This window comes from Camelus dromedarius, chromosome 20, assembly GCF_036321535.1.
Source record: "Camelus dromedarius isolate mCamDro1 chromosome 20, mCamDro1.pat, whole genome shotgun sequence".
NCBI lineage: Eukaryota > Metazoa > Chordata > Mammalia > Artiodactyla > Camelidae > Camelus > Camelus dromedarius.
In genome coordinates, this window is record NC_087455.1 from 36956981 (window position 1) to 36984902 (window position 27922).

A 27922-nucleotide genomic window follows, 5' to 3' on the forward strand; every position below is an offset into this window, starting at 1 on the left:
TTTTACCCCAAATAAGCAGAATGGCAGGGAGAGGAAGACTCAGACTCCTTTTTTCTCACTATCAAGATTCATCTGCACCATATTTAGGGGATTTGTAGTTATCGTTCATTCATTCATTCAGCATGTTTATTGAGGTTCTATTGTGTGCAAGGCATTGATCTAAATATTAAATCTACTACTGCAGTAAATTTCAAGTCATCTCTTTGATATAGTCTATCTGATCCAAATAATCAGATTTTGAATAACTCTGCTTTTATAAGAATGAATAAAATCCAGAGCAAAAAAAAAAAAAAAAAAACCCTTATATTTAGGATTTGATGAGGGAAAAAAAGGAGGTCATGCCCTTTACATAGTTTTGGGGATCACGCTCATTCAGTAGTTTCTCATTGTACAACTGTTACTGAAGTTCTAAACACGGCCCTGCATAGAAACACTTGTGCCCAGAGAGAACTCTAAATTGTGCACATTCTGTTAAACGTCATGAGGCAAAGAGAAAGATCTTAAAAATCTTAACTGTTTAGAATATTAACAAGTGTTAAAAACTAAATCAGCTTTCTGCTCAATACTCAATTAACCAGAAAATTCTACCTATCAAAATATACTTTTCATCAGCATTCTGGTTGCTCTAAGTTTTGCTGTAATGAAACCTCCGTGACAGAAAAACATAATTTTAGTATTTTACGTGTATCACGATACCACTGAGAATTCTTCAGCACTAGTGATGAGTGTATTTTTGAACTACCTATAAAAGAACCATACGGAATATTCTAAGATACATTTCTATGCCAAAGAGAACATGTAAACCCTTCAGTATTTTTATTTATCATTCCTTTACTATCTTTGTATTAAGAATCTGTCATCAATAGGTTTGTGTTTCACTAGAGAAATAACGAAGTGATGGCACAATCAGAAAACTTTTAGAAATCTGACAGCAAACTACTTTACAGTGAGTATAAAGCACTAACCTCCAGTCTGTGAATCTTAATTCCCAATGTTTGACTTTGAGTCAATCATCAACCACAAAACCAGGAACAGCTCCAGAAACAACAGTAACACTCATACACGCTCGTGACCATGTATTCAGATTTTGGTCTGGAAATACATCTGGCGTAATCTGTGCGCAGATATTTGCCTAAAACCCGATGACCAGTGCCCTTAGAGGAGACTGACACGAACAGAGAGGGCAGGGCCATGTGGAGCCAGAGGCACAGCTTGGTGCAGTGCAGCCACACGCCGGGGGATGCCCGGAGCCACCAGAAGCTGGAAGACAAGGAGGAACTCTCCCCTGGAACCTCCAGGGAAGCATGGCCCTGCTGACACCTTGATTTTGGACTTTTGGCCTCCGTAAATGACAGAATAAACTCCTGTGTGATGCCACCACGTTTGTGGTGATGCATTACAGTAGCCACAGGATGCTAACAGTCACCAAGCCAAGTGCTCCTCACTGCTGAGACCATTCGCAGTGGGAGTTTTGGACTCAGTTGTGTCCCCCTAATAATCTTATGTTGAAGCCCTGACCCTCGCTACCTCATAACGTGACTCTATTTGGGGATGGAGCTTATAAGAAGATAATTAAGTTAAAATGAGGCCAGTAGGGTGGGCCGTAATCCAATCTGACTGGTATCTTTATAAAAAGAAGAGATTAGGACACGGAGAGAGACACCAGGGACGCACGTGCACGGAGGAGCTGCTGCGTGAAGCGCCACTCCCACCATCACCCTGATCTTTGACTTCCAGCCTTCAAAACTGTGAGGAAAAAAAAGTTTCTGTTCTTTAAGCCACCCAGTCTACGGCAGTTTGTCGTGGCCAGCCCTAGCAGTACAGAGGACAAAGGGACTCAGAGCTTCAGCCTTTGGGATTCCCTACGTACCCTGGCAAATTCCTTCCTCTTCAAGTTAACCAAGATAGAAGTATTTTAAAACACAAAATGGAACTAAGCAGAAAGCGTTTAGTAACAGTGACTAGATAAGTGGTACCTTTAAGACAGACTGATTCAGCCGCTGTCACAGACAACGGCACGGTGGACAGATGTGGTAAGGATTCAACCACAGTGCTTATGTTTAGAAGACACTTGTCAGAGCTAGAAGGACCTTAGAAATCAACCAGTTGAATGTACCCATTCTACAGATGTAGAGACCAAGGCTCCAAAGATTAGTGACAGACTTTACCCGAGGTGACGTGGCTTGTGAGTTACAGAGTCAGGACTGTGACACAGGTTTTCTGAACCCTAGACCAACACATTCACCAATTTGGCGATCCTCACACATTATTCTTTCAGTCCAACAAACGATTTTCTAAAACTTCTCTGGTGCTTCTTGTTTCCCTTGGAATATGTGGAGGGGAGCTGCCACCCCTTTGAAAGGAGGCTATCAGTGGAGCGTGGAGTCTTTGATTTCGGTTGTTAGTAGTGGGATTCAATAGCCCCTGGCTGCGTCTCAGACAAACAAGCTCTTTCCACCCCCAACCCTGTGCCTATAACATGAGCAGCAGAATCATGTCAGTCCGAGGGAAGCAAGCAAGCCTCCGACTTGATCCTCAAAGGAATTTTTATATTACCCCTACCACAGACCTAAGGCAGACGGGGGTGGAGAAAATGCGAGAGATTGTTTACACTTCATCACTTTCTAGAAAAGTGGGGGAACTGACATTTCCAGGCACTAGGCTAGCCATGCAGTGACTCATTTAATTTCCCAGTTAATACAAGGCGAACATTACCACTCTCTCTGTCACACATGCCTTCAGTCACACTGCCTGGTTTCCCTCATTAACACTATCTGAGATTATCTTGCTCACCAATTTGTTTGTCTCCTCTTGTCCTATTTCACATCCCTCCTCAGCATTCCACGAAAACTCCATGGGAACAGGGATGCCATTTCTCAACTGCATCCTCACTGCCTATGAGGTGGTCACGTAACATTTGTTGGGTAAATCCATTATAGTGGTCCTTGAATCAAGGATGCATATTAATCTCCTCCTGTCCACGTACAGGTTATTCTGTTGGATGTTTCTGGATTTGAAGCCTCGCATTAAGTCCAACTCTCCCACTTTGCAGGTGAGAAGACTGAAGTCTGCTGCGGGCCCTGGCTTTTGTCTTTTAAGGTAGCTTTCACATGCTTGGAGCCTTTTAAACATGAGCCACAATTGCTCGGCATACCCTCTCTCTGCCTCAGCTTGCTTTCAACTTGATTATATTTGAATTCTACCTTTAAGCAGATCCAGATTCCTGCTCAGGGACCTCTAAAGCCATCTCTGATAATCCCAATATTGATGTTGGTACAAGTTCTCTCTGTTCTTAAGGATTTGATGTCTCCTATAAAGTTTGCCTACACATCATTATATACTAAACATTTTAGAATGGATATTGTTAAGATCAAGCTCCCCTAATTCCTCTATTTCCCAAAGTAACACACACAAATAGAAAATCAAGGCTAATATTAAGCTTAAAGTTCAACCCCAGTCTGTGTTCTCATGAGTACAAACACAACCCCAAAGGAAGAAAAAATTACAGCATTCTACTATTTTCACATCATTATATGCAAATTTCTGATCAACAACTGCTTCTCACACTGGGAATTTATCCCAATAAACTATTGTTCTAAGGGATAAATTAAGTCTCCAACCAAAATGAGATCTAGGGGAAATATGGTATGTTGAATGGGCAGAGACAACATGGGTGCACAGAGCTTGCTTGGACCAAACTCAAACCAAGCATGCCAAGGCTCACGTGGCATCCAGCCATCCCTTGTTTAGAAAACCGAGTTTAATTTGAATTACTTAAGCAACTGGATTTTGTGGTGATGCATTTTTCAGTGAATTGTGGGGGGTGGAGAGCTTAGCCCAAGCTAACTGAGTTACTAAAATATTTGCCCTCTGATTTAGAATTTTAAAGTGACCTTTGTTACAAATTCCCGCATAATTGTTCCATATCCAAATTAAACCTGCCCCATTTCCTATCCCCTCTGTCACTGGTTGATTCAAGCTGCGGATGAACATTCCTTTTCTCCCCTCTTCTGTTTATTCTGTCCACTTTACAAGGTATATCGAACATCCTTACAATTCACAATAGAAATGTCACAATAACTGTGGAGAAAATGCAGGCTTTCATAAACCGCCAAAGTATGTTGTTGATTCAGAACTCCCAGAGGGCCTGTGTCTTCAGAATAAATTTGTTCTCCACATATAAACCTCATTTGTACATATTTAATTGTGATCTCATTCTCTATAAAAGAAAATGTTTCATTGGCTCTGATTTCCTTGTGACGTTTCTACCCAGTTTTATTAACATTCTTCATTCCTGCTTTGTAGCCTTCAGGGCTACTCAGACTAGAGAAGTGCTTCGCTTGTATTTCAGGGACGGGGGTGGGAATAAAATTGCTTTTCAGTTCTGAAACTCCTCAATTTTAAAGAAGGAAATAAAAGCTTCCCCAAAAGGTAGTAGAATATATTGCCAAGCTTGCCTTGTGCTCTTGGGTTTAAGGTACAGAACTGTACATAATTATTTAGAAGAGTATTCATTTAAAACCGTGCCTCTGAGAACAGCTTTGCCAAATTCATCACAGGCTGCAGGCCAAGACACTGGCACTGCCTCAGAGAAATCCATGTGTGCTGATGTGAATTAGGAGTTTCTGTAGTTTTACTGTGCCTTTTGGGGAAAACATCGTTTCTAATAAAAAGATAGATCATCATTTCTCAATTTAAAAATCAAATTTTTATAGTAGAAAAGAATTAAACTTTTCCCTCTTATCTGTGTGGGGAACCAACTATCAGTCAAAAATTTTAAATTTGATATAAAATTCTATTTGGGCTTGACCTGCCATCTTCCTCCTCTCTGGCTGCCTTCTCCAGCAGCTTTCAGGCTTCAAAAAGTCTCATAATTAGAACATTTCTCTAGATTTTTGGTTTTATCAATGAGAGAATTCACTTTCTAATGAGTATTAAAATAAATTTCAAAGTTTTTTCTTTAAAAAAAAATCTCAAAAGGGAACCCTCGTACACTGTTGGTGGGAATGCACACAGGTTACCCCCACTATGGAAAACAGTATGGAGGTTTCTCAAAAATCTAAAAATAGAACTACCATATGACCCAGCAATTCCACTCCTGGCTATTTATTTAGAAAAAGAAAAAGAAAATACTAATCTTCTTATGTGACATCATACACACACACACACACACACACACACACACACACACACACACACACACACACAATGGAATACTACTCATCCATAAAAAAGAACGAAAACTGGCCATTTGCAACAACATGGATGGACTTGGAGGGCATTATGCTGAGTGAAATAAGACAGACAGAGAAAGACAAATATTGTATGATATCAGTTACATATGGAATCTAAAAACTAAAACAAGTGACTATAACAAAATGGAAACTTTTTAAAAATTTAAGAGCATGGGAATAAAATAATTTAAATGGTAAACCATAGTCCCAAGACAGAAGTGGCTCTTGTAATATTATTGCTTCTACTTATTTTTAAATATATTTCAGAACTGTTTATAATTTATTAATGGGTTTATAACTGCTGGGGGGATTGAGCTGAATAGATGGAAATATTTTAAAATAGAAATAAACTAACAACCATAGCATTTCTTTACTTTGGTGACTAACCCTCGTTAATAACATGTATTTTTTTAAGTTTCATAAATTTTGATGTCATCTTTATTTATAAATTTCAAAAACAGATATAACTTTATTATTTAGATTTGTTTATCTGATTAAGAGCCCTCCAGAGAAGAAAAGCGCTCGTATCTTTTATTTACACAGCACTTTTTAAAGCTCTCTAACTTGTTACATCCAACTATTTGCTACAAGTACAAACATAATCACTTCCATTAAATGGACACCTGCTATGTTCCAGGCATTTCATTTCGGGGATGAATCCTAATAGGTACTATTATCACCAATTTATAGAGGAGGCAACTGAAGGTCAGAGATTCTCGGTCACTTTAGTCGAGGCTACTTCTATGATCTGAACCTGGTTTCTCTGATTCTCAAGTTCTGTTGCCTCTTTCTAGGGGAAAGAAAAGACAGAGCAATTAGTGTCTACCTGATTGCGTGGGTCCTAACAAAATCACCACAGCCGAGAAAAAGCTTTTGCCCAATATATACCTGAAAAATGTGCAATACTTCAAATGCATTATGAAATATCCATCACTTTAAGAGAAAGTTTTACTAGAAGTATAGTACATTTAGAGACAAGACTTGAAGAACAAAGGGAAAAATAAAACATTGTTTGTAAAGGGATTTAGAAAGATTGAATAAAAAGATGAATTAAACGTAACTCTATCCACTTTTTGTTTAGAAATATAGGGCAGGTCATGACAGTGTTCCAGCAACTCCATTTGCATACGCAGACCCCAGAAATGCTGGGAGACTTACGCAGAGGCAGAGGACCAGTGGAAAGCCTTAGTAGGGTTTTACACTTCGGGGAGAACCCCTCACATGAGGAAGCTGGTTAACAGTTTTTAACTAGGAGAGGAAGAGTGACCTAAACACCTGAGCTTCGCTGGAGTTGGTGGCATGTGCTCTGCATTTCAAATGCAGAAAAGTGTCTACCAGTCAAGACCTACAGAGAAAGACAAATATATGACATCACTTATATGTGGAATCTAAAAAATGAGACACACTACTGTATATAAAATAGATAAACAACAAAGTCCTGCTGTCTAGCATGGGGAACTATATTCAATATCTTGGAATAACCTATAATGGAAAAAGAATCTGAAAAAGAATAGCCATATACATGTATATACATACATAACTGAATCACTTTGCTATACACCTGAAACACTGTAAATCAACTATACTGTTGGACCTATTGGAAGTCTGTTCTATAATCTGAGAGGGCAGAACTGAGCACATAACACTACCCATTTTTGATTCACATTAATTCTTAAAAATGTTCCACTGAAGCAAGAACGGCTTCCAGCCCCGAGTAACCAAAGGGATGGAGATTTTGGCTATTTGAACATGAGAATTAGATTCTCTTAGAACAGAATCGGGCATCCACCAGACAGATGACACTGTAGAAACCGCCATAGTGGCAGATGGAAGGTACCCCAAAATGCAGCGACCTAAGAACAGGATAAAGGCAAAAGTCTGTCTCTTCGCTCAAAGTTGACAGCAAGCATTGCTACTACCAGAATTAATTAATAAGCATTGGACTGGCCAAGCCTGAACTCTTTTAAGAAATCTGTGTTCCATCTGAGACTGTTAGCAGTGGTGAATGGCTTGTTGTACAAGAGATATTTTAGATATGAATTTATGTTTCAAGGAATATCAGTAACATATTCTTTATCCTTCATCAGCCTGAGTAGCTTCCAAAAAGGATATAACCCTTGTGAGAATTTAGAAGCAGGAAAAACCCAAAACTGTCTTAAATCAGGCTCCTCTAGCTTTTTTTGGCCTGATGATCAGGGCCTCCATTTTGTCCTCTGTTCTATACGTCTGTGCCAAGTTCAGCTCTCTTCCCTCACCTCCCACCTAAATGATCCATGGACAAGTTCAGATTTCCATTATCATCATCAGATTATATTTCAGCCTAACTGCACCAAAGCAAATGTCCCAGTGTAACCTAGGCATGATGCGAAAATTATTTCTTAATCCCATGCTCGGATCACAACAATCTTTGACACTGCAGTATCAGTATCAAGTTTGGCAGAGAACCAAAGCGCCATCCCCACCTAGGAGTGCAGCAGTGCAGGGCCCTGCAAAACAGAGGAGTGAAAGCAACTTTTCTTTGTTTTCCATCTGCACAAAGCATAGCAACTTCCAACAACCGAGTAATACACATTCAGTCAGCCATCTAAAAGTATTTCTAAATCTGATTCCACTTCAGTATGGGGACTTACAAAAGCCCTCCGCCCCCAAAAGCCACACAGTGTCTGATCTACAAGGCAAAGAAAAAGTAGCTTGTAGTTCATCTCCCAAGACAACAAAATGAAAAAATAAAAATACACAAAACACTTTGATGCAGCATTTCATGCACACTGCCACCAGAGAAACAAGCTGGAAGGCCAAACGGCACTGCTGTATCAGGCTGCCCAGCTTCTGTGAACACAGCTCGTGAAGGGAGGAACGACTACTTGTGTCGTTGTGAACACTGGCCAGTGGCCAGTCTGTAACCAGCACGCATTTCCTTACGCTGCACATGCACAGACAAGCACGCTCTCCCCAGCCAGGAGGTCACGACAGAATCTCGTACTGATCTGGGTCTCTTGGTGCACCAGGCATCTCCTGAAGTCTTCACTCAGCCAGCCACCCGGTCACTTACAGCTACTTGAGTCACTTTTGTTTGAACTGGAGGTTGAAATTAAGTTACTTCCAAGAGCAGTTTCAGTGTTCTTGTCATAGTTTTAAGCTTTCTTATAATGGATGAATCACTGAGCAAGATATTGCCTAAATAACAAAAATTCAGAACCACCTTCCAACTCTGTTCTGCCCATCACTGTCTTTATTAACTGCCTTACTAACTAAACAGAGAAACACACATTTAAACAGATAAGTGATACCATTGTTCACATATTAAAATGGCACATTTTAAAAATAGTCATAATCAGACTTGGTGATGATGAACTTAAATATTAACTGGTACAACTTTTAAAACTGAAATTTGGCAAAAATGTTATACACTTTTGATCCAAAGTCCCCATAACTAGGAATTTACGTTAATGAAATCATCAGGTAATGCAAATAATAACATGCAAATAAAACAAATCTTCATCGAGTGCATATATATAATGGTGAAACACCACAGACCACCTCAATAACAGGAATTAGATAAATAAGTTACTGAACTTCCATATGTTGAGCTACTGTTCAGCCATTCCTTGATTTAGAGCAAGAAAATTAAGAATGGGAATACTCTCATTATAAAACATTAGTGATATTTAATACACAGCATTACATTGTAGGAGACCAGAATATGCTACTCCAAAATGTGCCTCTTTGGTACAAGAAATACTTTAAGCTTATTATTTTGAGAAAAAGCAGACACAGAGAAGCTCTGAAAATAGTATATTACCCTTTAGTAAGGGAAATTTACATTTATAAAGGAAGACTCTATTTGCAAGGGTGTCTTCCTCTCAGTACCAGAAAGAGAAAGATGACTCTAAATCACAAGAGATTTACACAAAATCCCAAAATCTAAAATCATCTAAAAATTACCGTTGGAGAAGGAACCAACCTAAATCTGTGTAATAAATCTTACCTACATTTACTGTAATTTTCATGGTCACCTTCTCATAACTTGCCTCCCCACACTCCTATTCCTTTGTTTTAACTGAAAATAGTATTTACGTCCAAATTCTTGCCACACCTTTTGACTTACTAATCCCTGAATTTCTCCCATGTGTGTACAAAATATATATGCTAATAAACTTGTTTCTTTTTCTTTGTTAATCTGTCTTTTGTTACAGGAGCCTCAAGGGTAGAAGGAAAATATTCTTTTCCTCCTCTACAACATAAAATTTTAAAAAATGAAGTGTGGTTGCCCTCAATTTCATTAACAAGACATTGATTTGCTTATAAGACATGAGTCCCTGAGCAGTCACAGATTTTAGGTCAGCTTCCAAAAGAGACCAAGAACAATGAAGAATTATTAGGATAATATGTTGAAACTGGACACACGTTTTTCTCTCTCAGGTTCAAGTGACTTTTAATAACTGTCTGCTATTGGGAAGCTAGCCCCCAATTTTTACTAGACCTCTGATTTGATCCATACAGAGTTCATAAAACTGGAAGACGTGGTAGAGTCTACTGTTGCTAAACTGGGCCACAATTCTGGTAGAAGGCTTCCATTAGAAGTTAGCAACATATCTGGTCACACAAAAAAATTCAAGTTATATTTTTTCTAACCATGTATTCAAATTACACCATACTTTACTGTTTCTTATAAAGGACTGCTCCCCAAATTAGTAGGTTTGACTCATTAAACTAGCTTCACACCCTCAATCACATTCAAATATCCTAAAATATTTTATTTAAGCCTAAGTTGTCTTAATATAGAAAAATTTTAGTATTGTAATTAACCAAATTGTACTTTGTGAAACACAGACACGCCCAAAATATACTAACAAAGACAGGTGTAAAACTCACGTAAAAGAATCCAAGTGGTCCAGATATATACGGAATTTTCATTCCCAAGAGATATTTGACTTGCGAAGTCACGACGTGGGTGGCAGCCCCCGTTGTCATCGCACTGATCACAGGCTCGGTAAGCAGGAACGTGGCGCTGCCCAGGTGTAGCACAAACATGGCCACCTAAGGGGACAAAGGAAGATGAACCTTCCCAAGCTTCCTAGGGGGGTTCATACCCGACACATTTTCATTTTCAACACACAGACATAGGGAACTGACGTGAAATGTGTGTCTTAAATTTTACATATTCAATAGCTTGAGATTTCTTGAGAACATTGCTAGGTTCCAACACTTTCCAAACGTTTTTCGGTACAATTATAAGTGCTTCAGTTAAAGTTAACACAGTTTCTTTTCTGAATGCTGACTTTCCTTTTTTCTCTTTTCCTAACCATGTATGTTACAAATAAGAAAATATGTTCAAATCGGCTAATACATGAGGCTCTGTGGAGAAAAATCAAATTTGCATTATCATATCTATAATTTTTTTAAAAACCCAAAGGACACGATTCACTACTTTACACCCAGTAGGCTTAAAACCTCAAAAGCACTGAGGAGAAAAAGGCATTTCTTGAGTTTCTCCCAGGTTCTGAGAAGTGGAAACATACTGTTTTGACTATATACACTGCCAATTAGCTGTAAAGGGCCCATATGATTAAGACATCGAGACTTATGTGTTTACAGAAAAAGATGACAGCAGAAATGAAATCTCTTTTCTTACTGCTAACACTGCAATGATTGGTGCAAAGAGATAACTTTTAGGAGATGCCCTAGTCTTCGACTGAGTACAGCCACATCAATTCAGTAACAGAAATTTACTGTTTTGAAAGCAACATTAAATTACACTCATGAGTATCCACACTGGAAAAGGAACACAAAGCGGGCCAAGGCTGATATATCCTCTCAATGTGTTAATTATAATATTTAGGTCATATCTTAAAATTCTTGTTGGAAAATAAGATTAATCATTAAAGAAATCGAAGGAAAGAATAGCAGGGAAGTTTCCTTCTATCAAGAGGCCACAGCGATGAAAATGAGAAACGTAAAGTGCTGTCTAAGCACCACCAGAGCCTATGTTGCAAATATACCATTTCCATCATATTGCACTGCCCTTTGGCCAAAAGCAATAATACTCTACACGTGCATTAGGGGAGAGATTCCTGGGCTTAAATCTGAAAACTCAAGTTCTGATCCTGGCTCCATCACATCCTAGCTTTGTGACTACAGAAAACCTATTGAAATTTTCCAAGCCTCACTGTCTATGAGTAATTTGAATGATGTCTGCCCTATTGATTTTGCATCATTGTTGTAAAGTGAATGTGAAATGAGCTATGGAACCTATAAAATGTGCAATACACGTATGTACCAGGAATGTTATAAACCGTCATGTATATTTACCCAACATGGAAAACCAGCCATCAGGTTTGAAAATGTAGAAAAGGCCACACCATATTTTCCAACTCTGGAGAGCATGAAAGAATTTATCAGTGTAGAAAGAAATGTATTTGAATTGATTGCAGCTTAGCAATCCCCTTTTATTCAGCATATAATAAAGAAGACAATATAGATTGCCAACACAGAAATCAGGCGATCTGTTTCTGCCAACATAAGAAGCCAAAGCAGCAGCTTCTACAACTAACATTATTTTCAAAAACTATATGTCATTTTGTCAAATAGAAATGTCCCAGGGACTTGGGGCCAAGATGGTGGAGGAGAAGGATGCTTGTAGCTCACTCTTTCCCACAAATACACCAAAGCTCACATCCACAGACCCACCCAGCCAACCAGAGCACCTGCGGAACTCCAACAGAACACTGTCCTCTTCAAAAGACAAAGACATCATGAATCTGGTAGGAGAAAAGGAAAAAAGAAAGAAGAAAAAGCAAAACAATGCAGGACTGGTCCTGCGAGGAGGGAGAGGCAAAGGAGGAATAGCGCTTGTTTGCTGGGTCTCCCCCCCTCCAACGGAGAGGCCAGCGGGACAAAGAGGGAGCCTCCAAGGCTCAGATCTGTATGGAGCAGCCCTTGACCAACAGAACTAAGTTAAACAGGCACAAAGGGTTCCTGCAACACCCAGCCCAAGGCACAAGCTGGCACCTGGGGGATGGGACAGGCTGCCCGAGCCAGGCAGAGGACTGGGACATCTGCACTGAGGCAGCCCTGGGGGACTGCAGGGTGCTGCATGCCGTGGCTGGGAGGGGACACAGAGCAGAACAACCTGGGCCCCCATAAGTTACAAAAAATAAAAAAGCAAAGCAACACTGCTTGTGTGCCCTGAGGGGAGGGGCGCTGTAGCCTTTGTCTCCTCAGACCTGGGGCGCCATTACCAAGAGAAATAAAAATGTCTCCTCAGACCCAGGGTGCTTATCTGGAGAAGAGAGGCGAGGCGCAGCCATAGCTGTCATATCCTCCTGTGCACAGTGCCTGGGTGGGGGGTGGGGCCGAGATCTGAATCTGCACCCGAGGGCTCCCCAACCTCCTAGGCAGGACTGAGACTTGTTTACAGCCAGAGGCAAATAGGATCTTTCTGCCCTGGTACCTAAGAGAACTCGCGCCACCAAAACAAACAAGGAGCTGAGGTTTGGCACTGAGCAGGGGTGGTGTGGTCCTACGCTCTTCGCCGAGCCCACCTAAGGAGCACCAATCTGAGCTGGAGCAGGCAGCTGCATAGAGCAGCAGAGCAACCTGCACTGGGAGAGAGTGGGTGGCCACCCGCCTTCCTGACAGAAGTGCAACAACTGACCGAGGTGCTGGGAGGGGGCGTGATCCGGCCACCTGCCTACCTCACCCAAGCACAGCATCTGACTGTGGCATCAGGAGGGGGAGTGACCCGCCCACCCACCATGAAGGAGAGCAGCACCTGACCCAGTGTTGGAAGGGAGTGTGATCTGTTTGCTGACAGGCACTGGGAGCAGCACAGACGAGGGCGCCAATGGAGGGCCTCTGGAAGCAGCAAGCTGAGTTCACAAAACGAGTCGAAGACAGAAAGACCTCTCGATAAAATCATTAAGAGCACACAGTCTCCAGGAGAACACATCCTTTTTTTTTTTTAATCTTTTTTTATCTGTTCTATTTTCTATTACCTTTTTAATCTTTACTTTTTAAACAATTGTATATGTCTACAGTTTTAATCCCTTTTAAATTTTTCTTTAAAATACTTTTATTATTATTATTTTTAAAAATCCACCTCATTTCATTTTTATTTCTCTTGTTTTTGATCTCCTATTATTGGCTATACACTGGTTTCAAATACTGTTTTTTGATCTTTTCTCCTTTATAAAAGTTTTTAAAAGACGTCTCAACTCAATTGCTATTCTGCTTCAACTTGCTCTTCTACTATTGATCACACACTGTTTTCAAAGCTTTTTTCTCCTCCCTTCCTTTAAAATTCTCTCTCTTTTTTTAAAGTTTTATTCCTGTATAGGCTTTAGATAGATAAATAAATAAACTCCTTAAGGACCACAATAAATAACTGATATTCCATAAGCCACAGTGCCAGAGAGATATGAGCAATATGAAGAAGTAAAGGAACCACTCCCAATTAAAAGATCAAGAGAAATCCCCTGAAAGAACAATCAATGAAATACACATTGATGGCCTACTAGATCAAGATTTCAAAAACAGAGTGACCAAAGTACTGAAAGAACTAAAAGAGATAGTGTTTAGAGATATAAAATATATCAAAAATAAAATTGAAGCTATAAAGAAGAGCCAAGTAGAATTGGTAAACTCATTGGCTGAGATGAGAGCTGATCTAAAGGCTGTACAAAGCAGACTAGATAAAACAGAAGAACGAATAAGTGACCTAGAAACAGGACAACAGGAAGCATCCAATCAGAACAGCTGAGAGAAAAACAAATAAAAGATAATGAAAACAATACAAGGGACCTATGGGATAATATAAAGTGTGCCAATTCTACATATAATAGGGGTTCGAGAAGGGGAAGAAAGAGCAAAGGGGATTGAAAAGGTATTTGAAGAAATCATGACTGAAACGTCCCAAACCTAAAGAAGGAATCAGATATCCAAGTACAGGAGGCTCAGAGGGTCCCAAACAGGAAAAACCCAAACAGACCCACACCAAGACATATCATATTCGAGATGGCCAGAGTCAAGGATAAAGAAATGATCCTGAAGGCAGCAAGAGAAAAACAAAGAGTGAGGTACAAGGGAACCCCCATAAGGATCTCAGCTGATTTCTCTACACAAACACTACAGGGCAGAAGGGATGGCAAGATATATTCAAAGTCCTGAATGGAAAAAAGATGCAGCCTAAGATACTTTATCCAGCAAGGTTATCCTTTAGAATAAAAGGAGAGATAAAGAATTTCACACACAAGAAAAACTAGAAGAGATTCACACTAAATCCATGCTGAAAGAAATATTGACAGGTCTAGTCTAAACAGAAAAGAAGCAGGATGCTACAAAAATGAGAAACGCATAACCGGAAAGGTGATAACTATCATGAATTCCAAACAGAATAAACACAAAACTGTAAAAGAAGACATCTAAATCATTAAGAGTGGGAGAGGGAAGCAAGGAAATATAGTCTTTTTTTTTTTTTTTCCTTTTTAAAATTTTTTGTTCTCAGTAGGATAGGTTTGAGCTTATATTACTATCTGTTTAATACAAACAGTTATAATAATGGGCTAATAGACTTACAAAAAAGGGTAACCACAAGCCAGAAACTTACAAGTGAGTCACAAAAACTAAATAAAATCCAAGATAATACAAAGGAAAATTACCAAACCACAAAATAAAGAAGAAAGGAACAAAGAGTAAATACCAAATCAACTGCAAAAATAAGTTCACAATGGCAATAGACACACATCTATCATTAATTACTGTAAATGTTAATGGACTAAATGCTCCAGTCAAAAGACACAGAGTGGCAGACTGGATAATAAAGCAGGAACCTTCAAATGCTGCATACAAGAGACCCACTTTAGGCAGAAGGACACATATAGATTGAGAGTGAAAGGATGGAAAAGGATATTCCATGCAAATGGAAATGCCAAGAAAGCAGGTGTAGCAGTACTGATTTCAGACAAAATAGACTTTAAAACAAAGGCCATAAAGAAAGATAAAGAAGGACATTTTATAATGATTAAAGGAGTGATATAAGATGAGGATATTATACTCGTTAATATATATGCACCCAATATAGGAGCACCTCAGTACATAAAGCAATTACTAACAGAGATAAAGGGGGAAATTGATGGGAATACAATCATTGTCAGAGATTTTAACATCACATTAACATCACTTTCAGACAGAAAATAAATAAGGCAACAGAGAAATTAAATGATACAATAGAAAAATTAGATTTCGTGGATATTTTTAGAGCTTTACACCCCAAAAAAAATAAGATATACATTCTTTTCAAATGCACATGGAACATTTTCTAGGATTGATCACGTACTTGGGCATAAAAGAAGCTGCAACAATTTTAAGAAGATAGAAATTATCTCAAGCATCTTTACTGACCACAGTGTCATGAAACAAGAAATCAACTACAGAGAAACAAATAAGGAAAAAAGGAAAGCATGGAGATTAACCAAATGCTATTTAAAAACCAATGGGTCAATGGTGAAATCAAAGTTGAAATTAAAGATACCTTGAGACAAATGAAAGTGAAAGCACAACTACACAAAACTTATGGGACACATAAAATGCAGTGCTAAGAGGGAAGTTTATAGAAATGCAGGCCTTCCTCAAAAAAGAAGAACAATCTCAAATAAACAATCTAACCCACCAGCTAAAAGAATTAGAAAAAGTGAGGAAAAAACCCAAGTCAGCAGAAGGAAGGAAATAATAAAGATCAGGGAGGAAATAAATAAAATAGAGATTAAAAAAAACAATAGAAAAAGTCAATCAAACCAAAAACTGTTTTTTTGAAAGAGTAAATAAAATCGACAAACCTCTGGCCAAACTCACAAAGAAGAAAAAAAAAAAGAGAGAGAGAGCACAAATAAGCAAAATAAGAAAGGAAAATGGAGTAATTACAACAAATAACATGGAAATACAGAATATCATATGAGAATATTATGAAAAACTATAGGGAACCAAAATGGATAACCTAGAGGAGATGGACAAGTTTCTGGAAACATAAGGGACTGTCCACTAAGACTGAATCAAGAGAAACTGACCACTTGAACAAACCGATCACTAGAAATGAAATCGAGTTAGCAATAAAAACCTCCCTGCAAATAAAAGTCCAGGACCGGACGGCTTCACCAGGGGAATTCCACCAAACGTACAAAGAAGAACTCATACCAGTCCTTTTCAAACTCTTCCAGACGATTGAAAAGGAGGGAATACTCCCAAACTCATTCTATGAAGCCACCATCACCCTGATACCAAAACCAGGCAAAGACACTACAAAAAAAGAGAATTATAGGCCAATATCTCTGATGAACATAGACGCCAAAATCCTCACCAAAATTTTAGCAAATAGAATCCAACAACACATAAAAAAGATTATACATCATGACCAAGTGGGGTTCATCCCAGGGACACAATGGTGGTTCAACATATGCAAATCAATCAGTGTAATACATCACACCAACAAGAGAAAGGACAAAAACCACATGATCATCTCAATAGATGCAGAAAAAGCATTTCATAAAATTCACACCCATTTATGATAAAAACTCTCACCAAAGTGGGTATAGAGGGATCATATCGCAATATAATAAAAGCTATATATGACAAACCTACAGCCAGCATAGTACTCAACGGTGAAAAACTCAAAAGCTTCCCACTAAAATCTGGAACAAGACAAGGCTGCCTATTCAACATAGTCCTGGAAGTCCTAGCCACAGCAGTCAGGCAAGAGAAAGAAATAAAAGGGATCCAAATTGGAAAAGAAGAGGTAAAAGTGTCATTATATGCTGACGACATGTTACTATACATAGAAAACCCTAAAAGGTCCACACAAAAACTACTAGAGCTGATCGAAGAATTCAGCAAGGTAGCAGGGTACAAGATTAATGTTCAAAAATCAGTTGCATTTCTTTACACTAATGATGAATCAACAGAAAAAGAAAGTAAAGAAACAATCCCCTTTAAAATAGCACCCAAAGTAATACAATACCTAGGAATAAATCTAACTAAGGAGATGAAAGACTTATACACAGAAAACTATAAAACACTGATTAAGGAAGTTAAAGAAGACTTTAAAAAATGGAAAGATATTCCAAGCTCCTGGATTGGAAGAATCAATGTTCTTAAAATGGTCACACTGCCCAAGGCAATCTACAGATTTAACGAAATCCCTATCAAATTACCCAGGATATATTTCACAAAACTAGAACAAATCATAATAAAATTTATATGGAACCACAAAAGACCGAGAATTGCCAAAGCATTACTGAAGAAAAAGAAAGAGGTTGGAGGAATAACTCTCCCAGACTTCAGGCAATACTATAGAGCTACAGTAATCAAGACAGCATGGTATTGGTACCAAAACAGACATATAGACCAATGGAACAGAATAGAGAGCCCAGAAATGAACCCACAAACTTTTGGTCAACTCATCTTTGACAAAGGAGGCAAGAATATACAATAGAATAAAGACAGTCTCTTCAGAAAATGGTGTTAGGAAAACTGGACAGCAGCATGTAAATCAATGAAGCTAGAACACTTCCTTATACCACACATAAAGATAAACTCAAAATGGATCAAAGACTTAAACGTAAGACAAGATACAATAAACCTCCTAGAAGAAAATATAGGCAAAATATTATCTCACATACATCTCAAAAATGTTCTCCTAGGGCAGTCTACCCAAGCAATAGGAATAAAAGCAAGAATAAACAAATGGGACCTAATTAAACTTGCAAGCTTCTGCACAGCAAAGGAAATCATAAGTAAAACAAAAAGACAACCTACAGAATGGGAGAAAATTTTTGCAAAGGAAATAGACAAAGACTTGATCTCCAAAATATATAAGCAGCTCATATGACTTAATAAGAAAAAAATAAACAACCCAATCCAAAAATGGGCAGAAAACCTAAACAAGCAATTCTCCAAGGAAGAAATACAAATGATCAATAGGCATGTGAAAAAATGCTCAATATCACTAATTATCAGAGAAATGCAAATCAAAACTACAATGAGATATCACCTCACACCAGTCAGAATGGCCACAAATGACAAATGCTGGAGAGGCTGTGGAGAAAGGGGAACCCTCCTACGCTGCTGGTGGGAATGCAGTTTGATGCAGCCATTGTGGAAAACAGTATGGAGATTCCTCAAAAGACTAGGAATAGACTTACCATATGACCCAGGAATCCCGCTCCTGGGCATATATCCAGAAGGAACCCTACTTCAAAATGACACCTGCACCCCAATGTTCGTAACTGCACTATTTACAATAGTCAAGACATGGAAATAGCCTAAATGTCCATTGACAGATGACTGGATAAGAAGATGTCATACATTTATATAACAGAATGCTATTCAGCCATAAAAACCAACAACATAACACCATTTGCAGCAACATGGATGTCCCTGGTGAATGTCATTCTAAATGAAGTAAGCCAGAAAGAAAGAAAAATAGCATATGAGATCGCTCATATGTGGAATCTAAAACAAATACATACATACATACATACATACATACATACATACATACATACATACATACATACATACATACAAAACAGAAACAGACTCACAAACATAGAATACAAATTTGTGGTTGCCAAGAGGGAGATGGGTGGGAAGGGACAGACTGGGAGTTCAAAATTTGTAGATACTGACAGGCATATGCAGAATAGATACACAAGATTATACTGTATAGCACAGGGAAATATATACAAGATCTTGTGGTAGCTCACAGTGAAAAACAATGTGACAAGGAATATACATATGTTCTTGTATAACTGAAAAATTGTGCTGTACACTGGAATTTGACACAACATTGTAAAATGACTATAACTCAATAAAAAAAAAAAGGTTAAAAAAAAAAGGAAATGTCCTGAGGGAAGTATCCACTCAATCAATGGTCTAGGTACAAGTGGAACATACTGATCTTGGCAACGTTTGAGTCATAGTCTGCTGATTTTCATCCTGAAAACACAATTAGTTAAGAAAAACACTGAACCAGTTTTTCCCAAGCATCTCTCTACTAGTAGTTCCAACTTATGACATTAACTCTTACAAGCCATGAGGATGAAATTAGCATATCACTGGGGTAAGATGAACCCCACAGAGTTGGATTTTCATTTCAGCTAAACAGAGCATACAAGCAATCCAGATCTTTGAAATTGTGAAATCTGTTTGCATATATGGAATTTTATGCATAAATGGAATGTTGGTAAGTTCTTATTTATATGCCAAGAAAACGTATCTCCATTTATTTTGAGAAGCGAACTTCTTTGGGAGGCCTTGTATAGATTATCACCATTTTAACTTCTGATATTTTTGTTCCCTAAATTCCAGCACCTACTTAGAAAGATTAATGATTTCCTATGCCTGAGAAACAAAGGTCATCTAATCTTGAAGTAATTCACCAACCACTTCCAGCTAACCACCACCTTCTAGCAGCCACTTCTTTGTCATTTCTACAGCCTGAATGTCACACATGGAAGGGTACAGGGAAAGTACAAGATGTAAAGAGACTTCAGCCATTTCAAATGTTGAAAACATGTGTACCTACTTTACAACACAAGCCAGAGAAGACTCAAGGTATATTTGTAATATTCTATTTCTACACGTTTTTATACTTTAAAAAAAAATCTTCCCAGCAAGGAATAAATCCCTAAAATGGAGAATGTTTGACTCTGAAAGGTTAACAAGCCCCTTAAGACCTCACTTCTGATACAAACTATTGGGTGTGTGAAGGATGACTGCAAACATGTGAGATTTAACTAGTAAAGAGAAATTGCTTTCTTCTGGATGACAACACTCTCCATAACCCAAGACAATGGCAGACATTTTAAGAAGGAAAAAAAAGGAAGAGGAGGAGAAGGAGGGAAAAGATGAGGAGGAGATAGAAGGAGAATGAGAAATTTAAGAGCTCCCCTTTCTCCATCACCCAAATTCCAACAGTTTATTCACATTAGAATTAGGGATTTTGCAAACAGAGGCCGAGATGCAGTTTGAAGGCAGCAAGCACCTGAGCGACCAGGCTTCGTAAGAGGTGTTCACAGGTGGAGCTGTGGTTTCTAAGATTATCCTGGGACTTAAGTGTGTAAAATGAGGCTCCTAGAAAATTTTGCTTGGAGGCCTAGTATTTAAATTTGATACCAATGTTAAAGAAAATGTTAAGCTAATGAATTAATAAACAACCACCTCAGCTCCTTTTACTAATAAAGTGGATACTGAGAACTCTAATCTGGCTAGCCTCCTCCTAAAATTCTCCCATGCAACATTTTATGAGAAAATAAATTTCATACACTATCTTTCAGCTGTTTGTAGTAATGCTGATGTTCTGGGTTAATGCTGAAAACCTCTGACACGTATTATCCAAGTTCACTAGCGTGATACGAGTTAGTAATGTTTTTATAAACACCATGTGTTCTATATAAATTGAATGTGTCTCAGATTTCAGGCCTTTTTTTTTTTTTTTTTTTTTTTTTTTGCAAGGGGCCTTCAAACAAAGAAAAGGGTGCATAGCAAACAACTCTACTACCCACGCGGGTGGAATACTGCACACATTTCAGGTCTTGTCAGTCTGTCTGCAACCTGGCTCTTACGTTATACCAAATCACTTATTTGTTTATTTGATGAATATTTATTAAATACCCACTGGGGGCAAGGCGCAACATGGTTGCAGAATACAGAGAAAAGGATAAGAGTTCATACTTTAAAAGACTGTAAAAAAGAGGTGAGATGTTGACGTTGAGAGCAGGGACTGCCAACCAGGAGCATAAAGAACCGTCATGTAGGTGTGACAAGGAAGGTAAAGTCTGAGAAGCTGTTTGAGTGGGAGTTAAAACCCTAAAGGCCTCTGATCTCTGCTGAGTGTGGTGTGCAGGTTTGGGGAGGAGGGCTACATCACTTGTGATAATAGGAGAACAGCTGAGCCCTGCATAAGGATATGGCAGGAAAAGCCTCCGTGTGACCAGAGAACTTGAGAGGGGAAAAAATGTCAGATGGATACCTATGAAGTTGTATGCTATGGAATTCAGAACATAAAGCCCTCCTCCATACTCTTCAGTAATAAAAAGGAAAGGCCTATCTAGCCATGTAAAGACATGGATGCATCTTAAGTGAATGTTGCAAGAGAATGAAGACAGTCTGGAGAAGCTACATGATGCATGATTCCTTTTATATGACATTTTAGAAAAAGCGAAACTATAGAGACAGTAAGCAGACCAGCAGCTGCCAGGGACTTGGGGGAGGGAGGGTATATAATAGGTGACACATAGGGAATTTTTTAGGATGGTGAAACTATTCTGTTTGATGCTGTAATGATGGATACATGACACTAAGCTTTTGTCAAAACCCATAGATATTTACAGGACAGGAGCAAACCTTAATGTGTGCAAATTTTTTAAAATCATCTAGACGTTAGGAGTTCCCAGGATGGAATGCTGAATGTGACCAAGAAGCTAACTGACAACCACTATTGCATTTAGTATCTCTATATGTTTTGCTTTTACCGGAGTGTCATTTAAATGGAATCATATATAGATTTTTCACACATAAATGTATGAAAAACACCTCACTGAAAGGAATGCAAAAAAAACAAAAAGTGCTCATATGAATAACTTTGGAAATGAGTAAAGTACGTAAAACCAAAGGCAAAAAAGAAACACTGAACTGGAGTTGATAAAGTTATTTCCCATGGGAGTAGAGGTTAACAATTCTGAAGCCACTATAAATATACACTGGAATTGAAAAAGTAAGTAAGGGAATGGTGGATGGTGGGAGCTAGATTCCCCACTATTGCAGAAATTACAGAAAACAAGGGGAGAAGGCTAGAATGGTCAATATGGAAAGAGGTAAGAGTTGGAGACATTGGTAGGAAATCATATGTAGTTTTACATAGATAAAGGTGGCTACATACAGAAATACATGCAGATACGCTTACATCCATTGGTTGATATGCACACACGTATTTTCTTGCCATGTCAGCTGAAATGGCTTAGAAGCAGCAACACCCCACTGGCACTGAGCACACCTGTCACCCAGATCTTGACCTCTAACACCATTCTCTAACAAAAGAAACCAGGACTTCTTAGAACAAAGGCTGATTCTGGAACTAAGGTAGGAAGTACGCACTATGAGCCTGGATCATTTTGTAGTGCTAGAGAGTGAGAAGGTACTCCAAAAATAAATAACAAATAAATAAATGGGAGTATGTCGAGAAGGACATGAGGAGCCAACTGAAAAAGCTCCTGATGCGCAAAGCTGGAGCAATCTGAAGAACAACATAGATAAAGCAGGACTGAATTACAACCCAAAGGGCAAAATAAGTATCCTTGAGTCCATTCTGATATTAATGACTGATTAAATTTTTAAATAAGAGAGTTGGAAAATCTCCCATTCAGAAGAATTCCAATAATATGTAGACACTCCCTACTCTTTAACGTAACTCCTCCCTTAACACAACTCCCACATCTTAAGAGTGGGCCGGGCATCTTGACTTCTTTCCAAAGAACACAGCACAGAAAGGGGGGAAATAGGGAAATCTGAAGAAACCCAAAAAACTGACACTAGTCCAGCCAGCTGAGCCGGGTTAACATCAAGAGTGGTACGTTATGTCGATAGTCCACACGCTTGGTGAGATGTGATTGACAATTTCACTCTGCCCCCCGGGTCCTCCTCCCCAAAACCCATAACCCCAATCTCATCATGAGAAAAACATCAGACAAATCCCAGTTCAGGGACATTCTAGAGAATGCTGATCAGTAGTCCTCAAAACTTTCAAGATCATCAAAAACAGGAAAAGTCTCAGACATTTTCATTTAAGAGGAGCCTATGGGCAGATAAGACAACTACATGTAATATGGTTTACCAGGTGAGATCCTGGAAGAGAAAAATAACATTAGGTAAAGCTTAAGGAAATCTGGACTCGAATTAACAGCAATGTATCAACCTAACTCATTAATTGTGACTAACATACCACCCTAACGTAAAACATTAATAATGCAGGGAGACTGGGAGGGTGGAGTATGTGGTAACTCAGTGTACTACCCTTGCAACTTTAATGAAAATCTAAAATTATTCTAAAACAAGAAGTTTGCTTTAAAAAGAGAATGAAAAGAAAAGGAAACCTTCTTTTCTACTTCTCCCACAGAAACTTCAGGTAAGCCTACATTTCTGCTCCACCTGTGTGCTGCTCATAGTGAGTTCCTGAGCGCCTCACACATGGGGACAGGGGAGAAGAGAGACTCTAGGACCAACTCCAGGCAGCCAGGCTTCAGAGGTGTGATGTGTGCAAATGAGCACACCAAGACAGGTCTGCAGGCATATAAAAGAGAATTTTTAAATGTGCCATGAGATTCAGAAGGAGAATGCAATACTGCTCGACAAGTAAAACTGTGCCTTGGTCCTTGAGGAATCCAAAAAGAAAAAAGTTACTAGAAAGCATCTCATAAAGAGGGAAGAATATGAGTATAAAGCAGGACAGCGTGGGATATATTCAGAAGACGTGGCATTGCTCGTTTTGAAGGGGCGTAACTAGCCAAAAGGGAATAATCAACAGTAAAGCAAGGCACTTCGAAGCCAGAAGAGGGGGCACCTTAAAAGTAGTGAAAAGAGAGTTTTCCAGAAGTGAGTGACACCATTCTTCCAGACGTTTATTAAACACTTAATTTTGCAAAGAAGTATGTTGCACACTGGCTCAAAAATCAGAGCTGTGCTTTGGTAGAATCAATCTGATGATAGAGTGTGAAACACCTGGCCACTTAGAAGGTCAGTGTGAGAGGCGCGGCAAAAGGAAGAAAGGACAAAAGCATCTGAACTGGACATAGCACGAACAGAGAGCAGATATGAGACAAGGATTGGATTATCTAGTAGGCAAACTGACCATATGCTTAGGAATCAAGCACTGATTTTTTTTTTATTATGGAATATATCAGAAATGCACTGGGCTTAAGAATTATTCTTAATTGGAACTGCGTGATTGAAGAAGGCACCATAATCTTTTCAGTTCGCAGACTTTCTAAAAAAAAAAATCCTCTAATGCAAGAAGCAGTGAAAATCAAAACTGCAAGGGCTGGACAATTTGACTCTCCTGCCTTCTGCTCTGCCCCAGCGAAAGGAAGCAACAAAGTTTCAAATGGGATGATTGGAGGATGGGATTACTAACAGACATGGGGGGAGTGGAGAGCTGTAGGAGTTGTATTTTTATTCTTCTTCAGGTGGTAGCTGGGGGTAGTTAAGGGAAGAAGTGAGAGATTTCACCGACTAGGTCTTCACATTTGAGCTGGATGGATCTGACAAAGTCCATGACTAAATTAGTAAGTTATAACACATTCTCTTACTCCTTTTTCATTCAGAATTGTGCTACAATTTAAACTGATATAGACACATTCCCTATCTTCTGGTGGGGGGGGGGGGTGGAGGGAGAAGATGATAAACTAGAAAAGGTAAAAGCAAAATCTCCATTTGATTTTAGTTATTTGACACAGTGACACTACTAACATGTAATTGACCTTATTCTTATTCAAGTTATTCAGCTCGCATTTATCCTGTACCAGCCGCTAGAATCATAGATGTCAACAGTCTCTGTTCTACAGAAACTAACAGTCTAGAAAGGGAGGTAAACACATGGAAAATATCTCCTGGCAGATTGAGAAGTCCTATACTGCAAGCCACGAGCAACGTCTTGCAGAGGAAGCCAGGGGAACCACTTATCCATGTCCAGAGGCATCATGGAATGTTGAGATTATTATACATAAACTGAGCCTTGAAGGACACACAGGTGGTGCGGGAAAGGACCTTGAAGTCTGGACAATGGCAGGCACGCAGCTCTACAGCCAGAGCCACCGCCCCACCAGACAAGTCATGCCTAGCACGTGGGCCGCTGCCACCATTAAGGAGGTAAAACAGGGGAGTTAACAAGCATAGTGTCTGGCCCAAGAAGTTGCTGGATCGAGCTCCTTGCTTCCTTTCTCAGTATTAGTTTAAAAAGCCAGTTAAAAGGCAACTTGCAGTATCTTCATCTATATAATAGTAAGAATAATATTATTTATTTCATAAAATGTTGATGGAGATTGAATGCAAGAATACATCTAGTGAGCTTAGAACAGAGCTTGGCACATAGTAGGATAATAAGTATTATTATTGTTTTTGATGTGAGAAATTTTTATTTTTATAATTTTAAGGCTGCTATAATTCTAATTTTATTACGGTGAATTGCTTCTTAGCTTCGCCTGGTACTAACACAGCTGGAAAGATTTAGAGTAAACAGGGTAACAGGCTTCCGGTCTGTAATGGTTGTGAATAGTAAAACGTCACCAGAAGAGGCTTTAGGCTGTCCTTCCCTAGCATTACGAAAGAATGGCATCAGCTCTCTGGAAGGAATAAGCATGATATGTTGAATAGGCAGGTTAGACTAGTTTATGTCTCAAATCCTTTCTATACTCATGATTTCATTATTTAAAAGACACAAAAAAATGTTTAGTAAAAAATCAAAAGTAAATGGAGAATCTCCCATTTGGGTCTTCAGTTGGTTTTTATCATCCTTGAAGCTGTAAGACGATGTGTTTTCAGAATGTACCACTACAATAATAAAAGGCCCTGTCACTGAACAACCCCACTATGTCACTCCGTGCTGGTGCAACTGCATCTCCCCACGTCCTCCAGGACAGAAATCTTGTCCTATGGAGGCGTCAGGAAAGTAAAGCTTGGGAAAATTTCCAGAAGTAAATGGACAGGGGACAATCCTAGACCCTTCTAAGTTCTTGGAAAAAGGAACGGGCAAAGTGCCCATTACGGAAAATTATAAAAGCTATAGGAAAAAGAACAATGTTTTTAAAGTGCTTGACAAAATTGAAAAGCAAAAGGGCTCATTCATTTGGAAATTTAAAATCCTTTTCCTAAATTTCCTAAACTTTTATTGAGTGTTTGTTCCTTCAACAGAAACGTTTACTGATGCTGGCATAAATCGTTCCACCTTGACTTGAAATTAGCACCTCATTGCTATAAGCAAGCCATCAATTCCTCCCTTGGCTGCTACTGTTTTTTGGCTACAAAATTCCTTCTTGCTTCGAAAAGTAACAATAGTGCAAACTTGCTAAGTTACACTAGAAAGAGTTTCTTTGTAAAAGGAGACACAATGTATCTTAGAAATAGATGACAGAAATGGAAACAAAAAGATTCCCAGACCAGTCAGTTCAGTCACAGTCAGATAGTGCATGAGTTCTAGCCCCAGGGGTCCCTACTACATCACAAAACCACTGCAATAAAACTAGAAAGTCAACAACAATAAAGTTATGCAGAGGGGAAGAAAGCAGGTAAAAATAATACAATGCATACATATTTATAAAATTTTAGAAAATATATATCTTCAGTGATCAGTGGTTGATAAGAAGGGGAGGGAGGTCCTAAAGCAGTAAGAAGAAGGTCAAGTATCAGGAAATTTTAAGGGAGTGACATATTTTCATTATCTTGATTGTGGTGATGGTTTCATGGGTATATTCATACATCAAAACTTATCAAATTGTACACTGTAAATATGTGGAATTATGTGTGGCAATTATACCTCAATAAAGCTATTTTTAAAGGACCCATAATCTAGTCTACAACATAGAAGTCTATCACATCACATTATTGTGGTTGTAAAAGTGCACTTTATATTAGCAATATAAAATAAACAGTAATGGAGACAAGTGACAGGAACAATTTATTTTACCTGAATGACAATGAATGAGAGGTATTTGAATGCATTAATATTTATAACTAACATATATACAGATTACCTAAAGGATAATTGAACCACAACAAGGAAAAGTCTGTTTATTCTGATGAAAGCAACCTACAGTAATGAATGCACCATTTTTAATACAAGAAAGATCAAGTAGGAAAAAAATGAATAATACTGAAGACTTAAGAACATAATCAGTAAGGTAGAATTTTAAGCTAAACATTAAGAGATCATTTTCCTCCCAAGTGCTCATGAAACATCCACAAAAATTGGTCATATATTAGGTTACAAAGAAAACATTAGTAAATTAGAAAATGTAGAAATATTATAAACAATAGTCTTTGACCACAATGTAACAATAGTAGAAATTATTGACAAAATTGAAAATCAAAAAGGCTCCTTCATTTGGAAATTTAAAGTCCTTTTCCTAAACAATTGTTGGGTGAAAGGAGAAATATAAACTGAAGTCACAAAATTTCTAAAAAAAAATCAATGTTGAAATACAATCAGAATCTACAGAAAGTAGCCCTAAATGTTTTTATAAATAAAATTTTTAAAGTTATAACAAATAAATCAAATTCCCAGCTCAAAAGCCAGATAAAAAGTAAATGAAAAAAAATAGCAAAAGGAAGGAAATAAAGATTAAAGCAGAGATACAAATAGAAAAAAGTAAATCTACTATTTCAAAATCCTGCTTTTTAAAAAAAGGGAATTAACAAAATAGACAAATCACCAGCAAGCCTGATCAAGAAAAAAGGATAAAAACACAAATATGAAATTAAGAAATGTCAAAGGGGAAAGAATTAAAATAAGAAACTGTTTAAAAATCATAAGAAATCAAAGATATACATACAAATGAACTTGAAAAGCTAGATAAAAAGGATAACTTTCTAGAGAAATTCAAATTGTCAAATTTGACCATATTAGTGATAGAATGCTTAAACTCATC

At 38.3% G+C, this 27922-nt stretch overlaps 1 protein-coding gene across 5 annotated transcripts in view; it reads right to left on the reverse strand.

Annotated features, from left to right (window-relative positions):
* The window catches only part of SLC26A7 (solute carrier family 26 member 7), a 136675-nt gene that overhangs the window by 60722 nt on the left and 48031 nt on the right, over positions 1-27922 (reverse strand). For all 5 annotated transcript variants that reach the window (XM_064476970.1, XM_010975994.3, XM_010975996.3 and 2 more), the window contains exon 5: positions 10110-10274. In XM_064476970.1, the coding sequence (XP_064333040.1) occupies positions 10110-10274 (165 nt within the window). The remainder of the gene's footprint in view (positions 1-10109; positions 10275-27922) is intronic.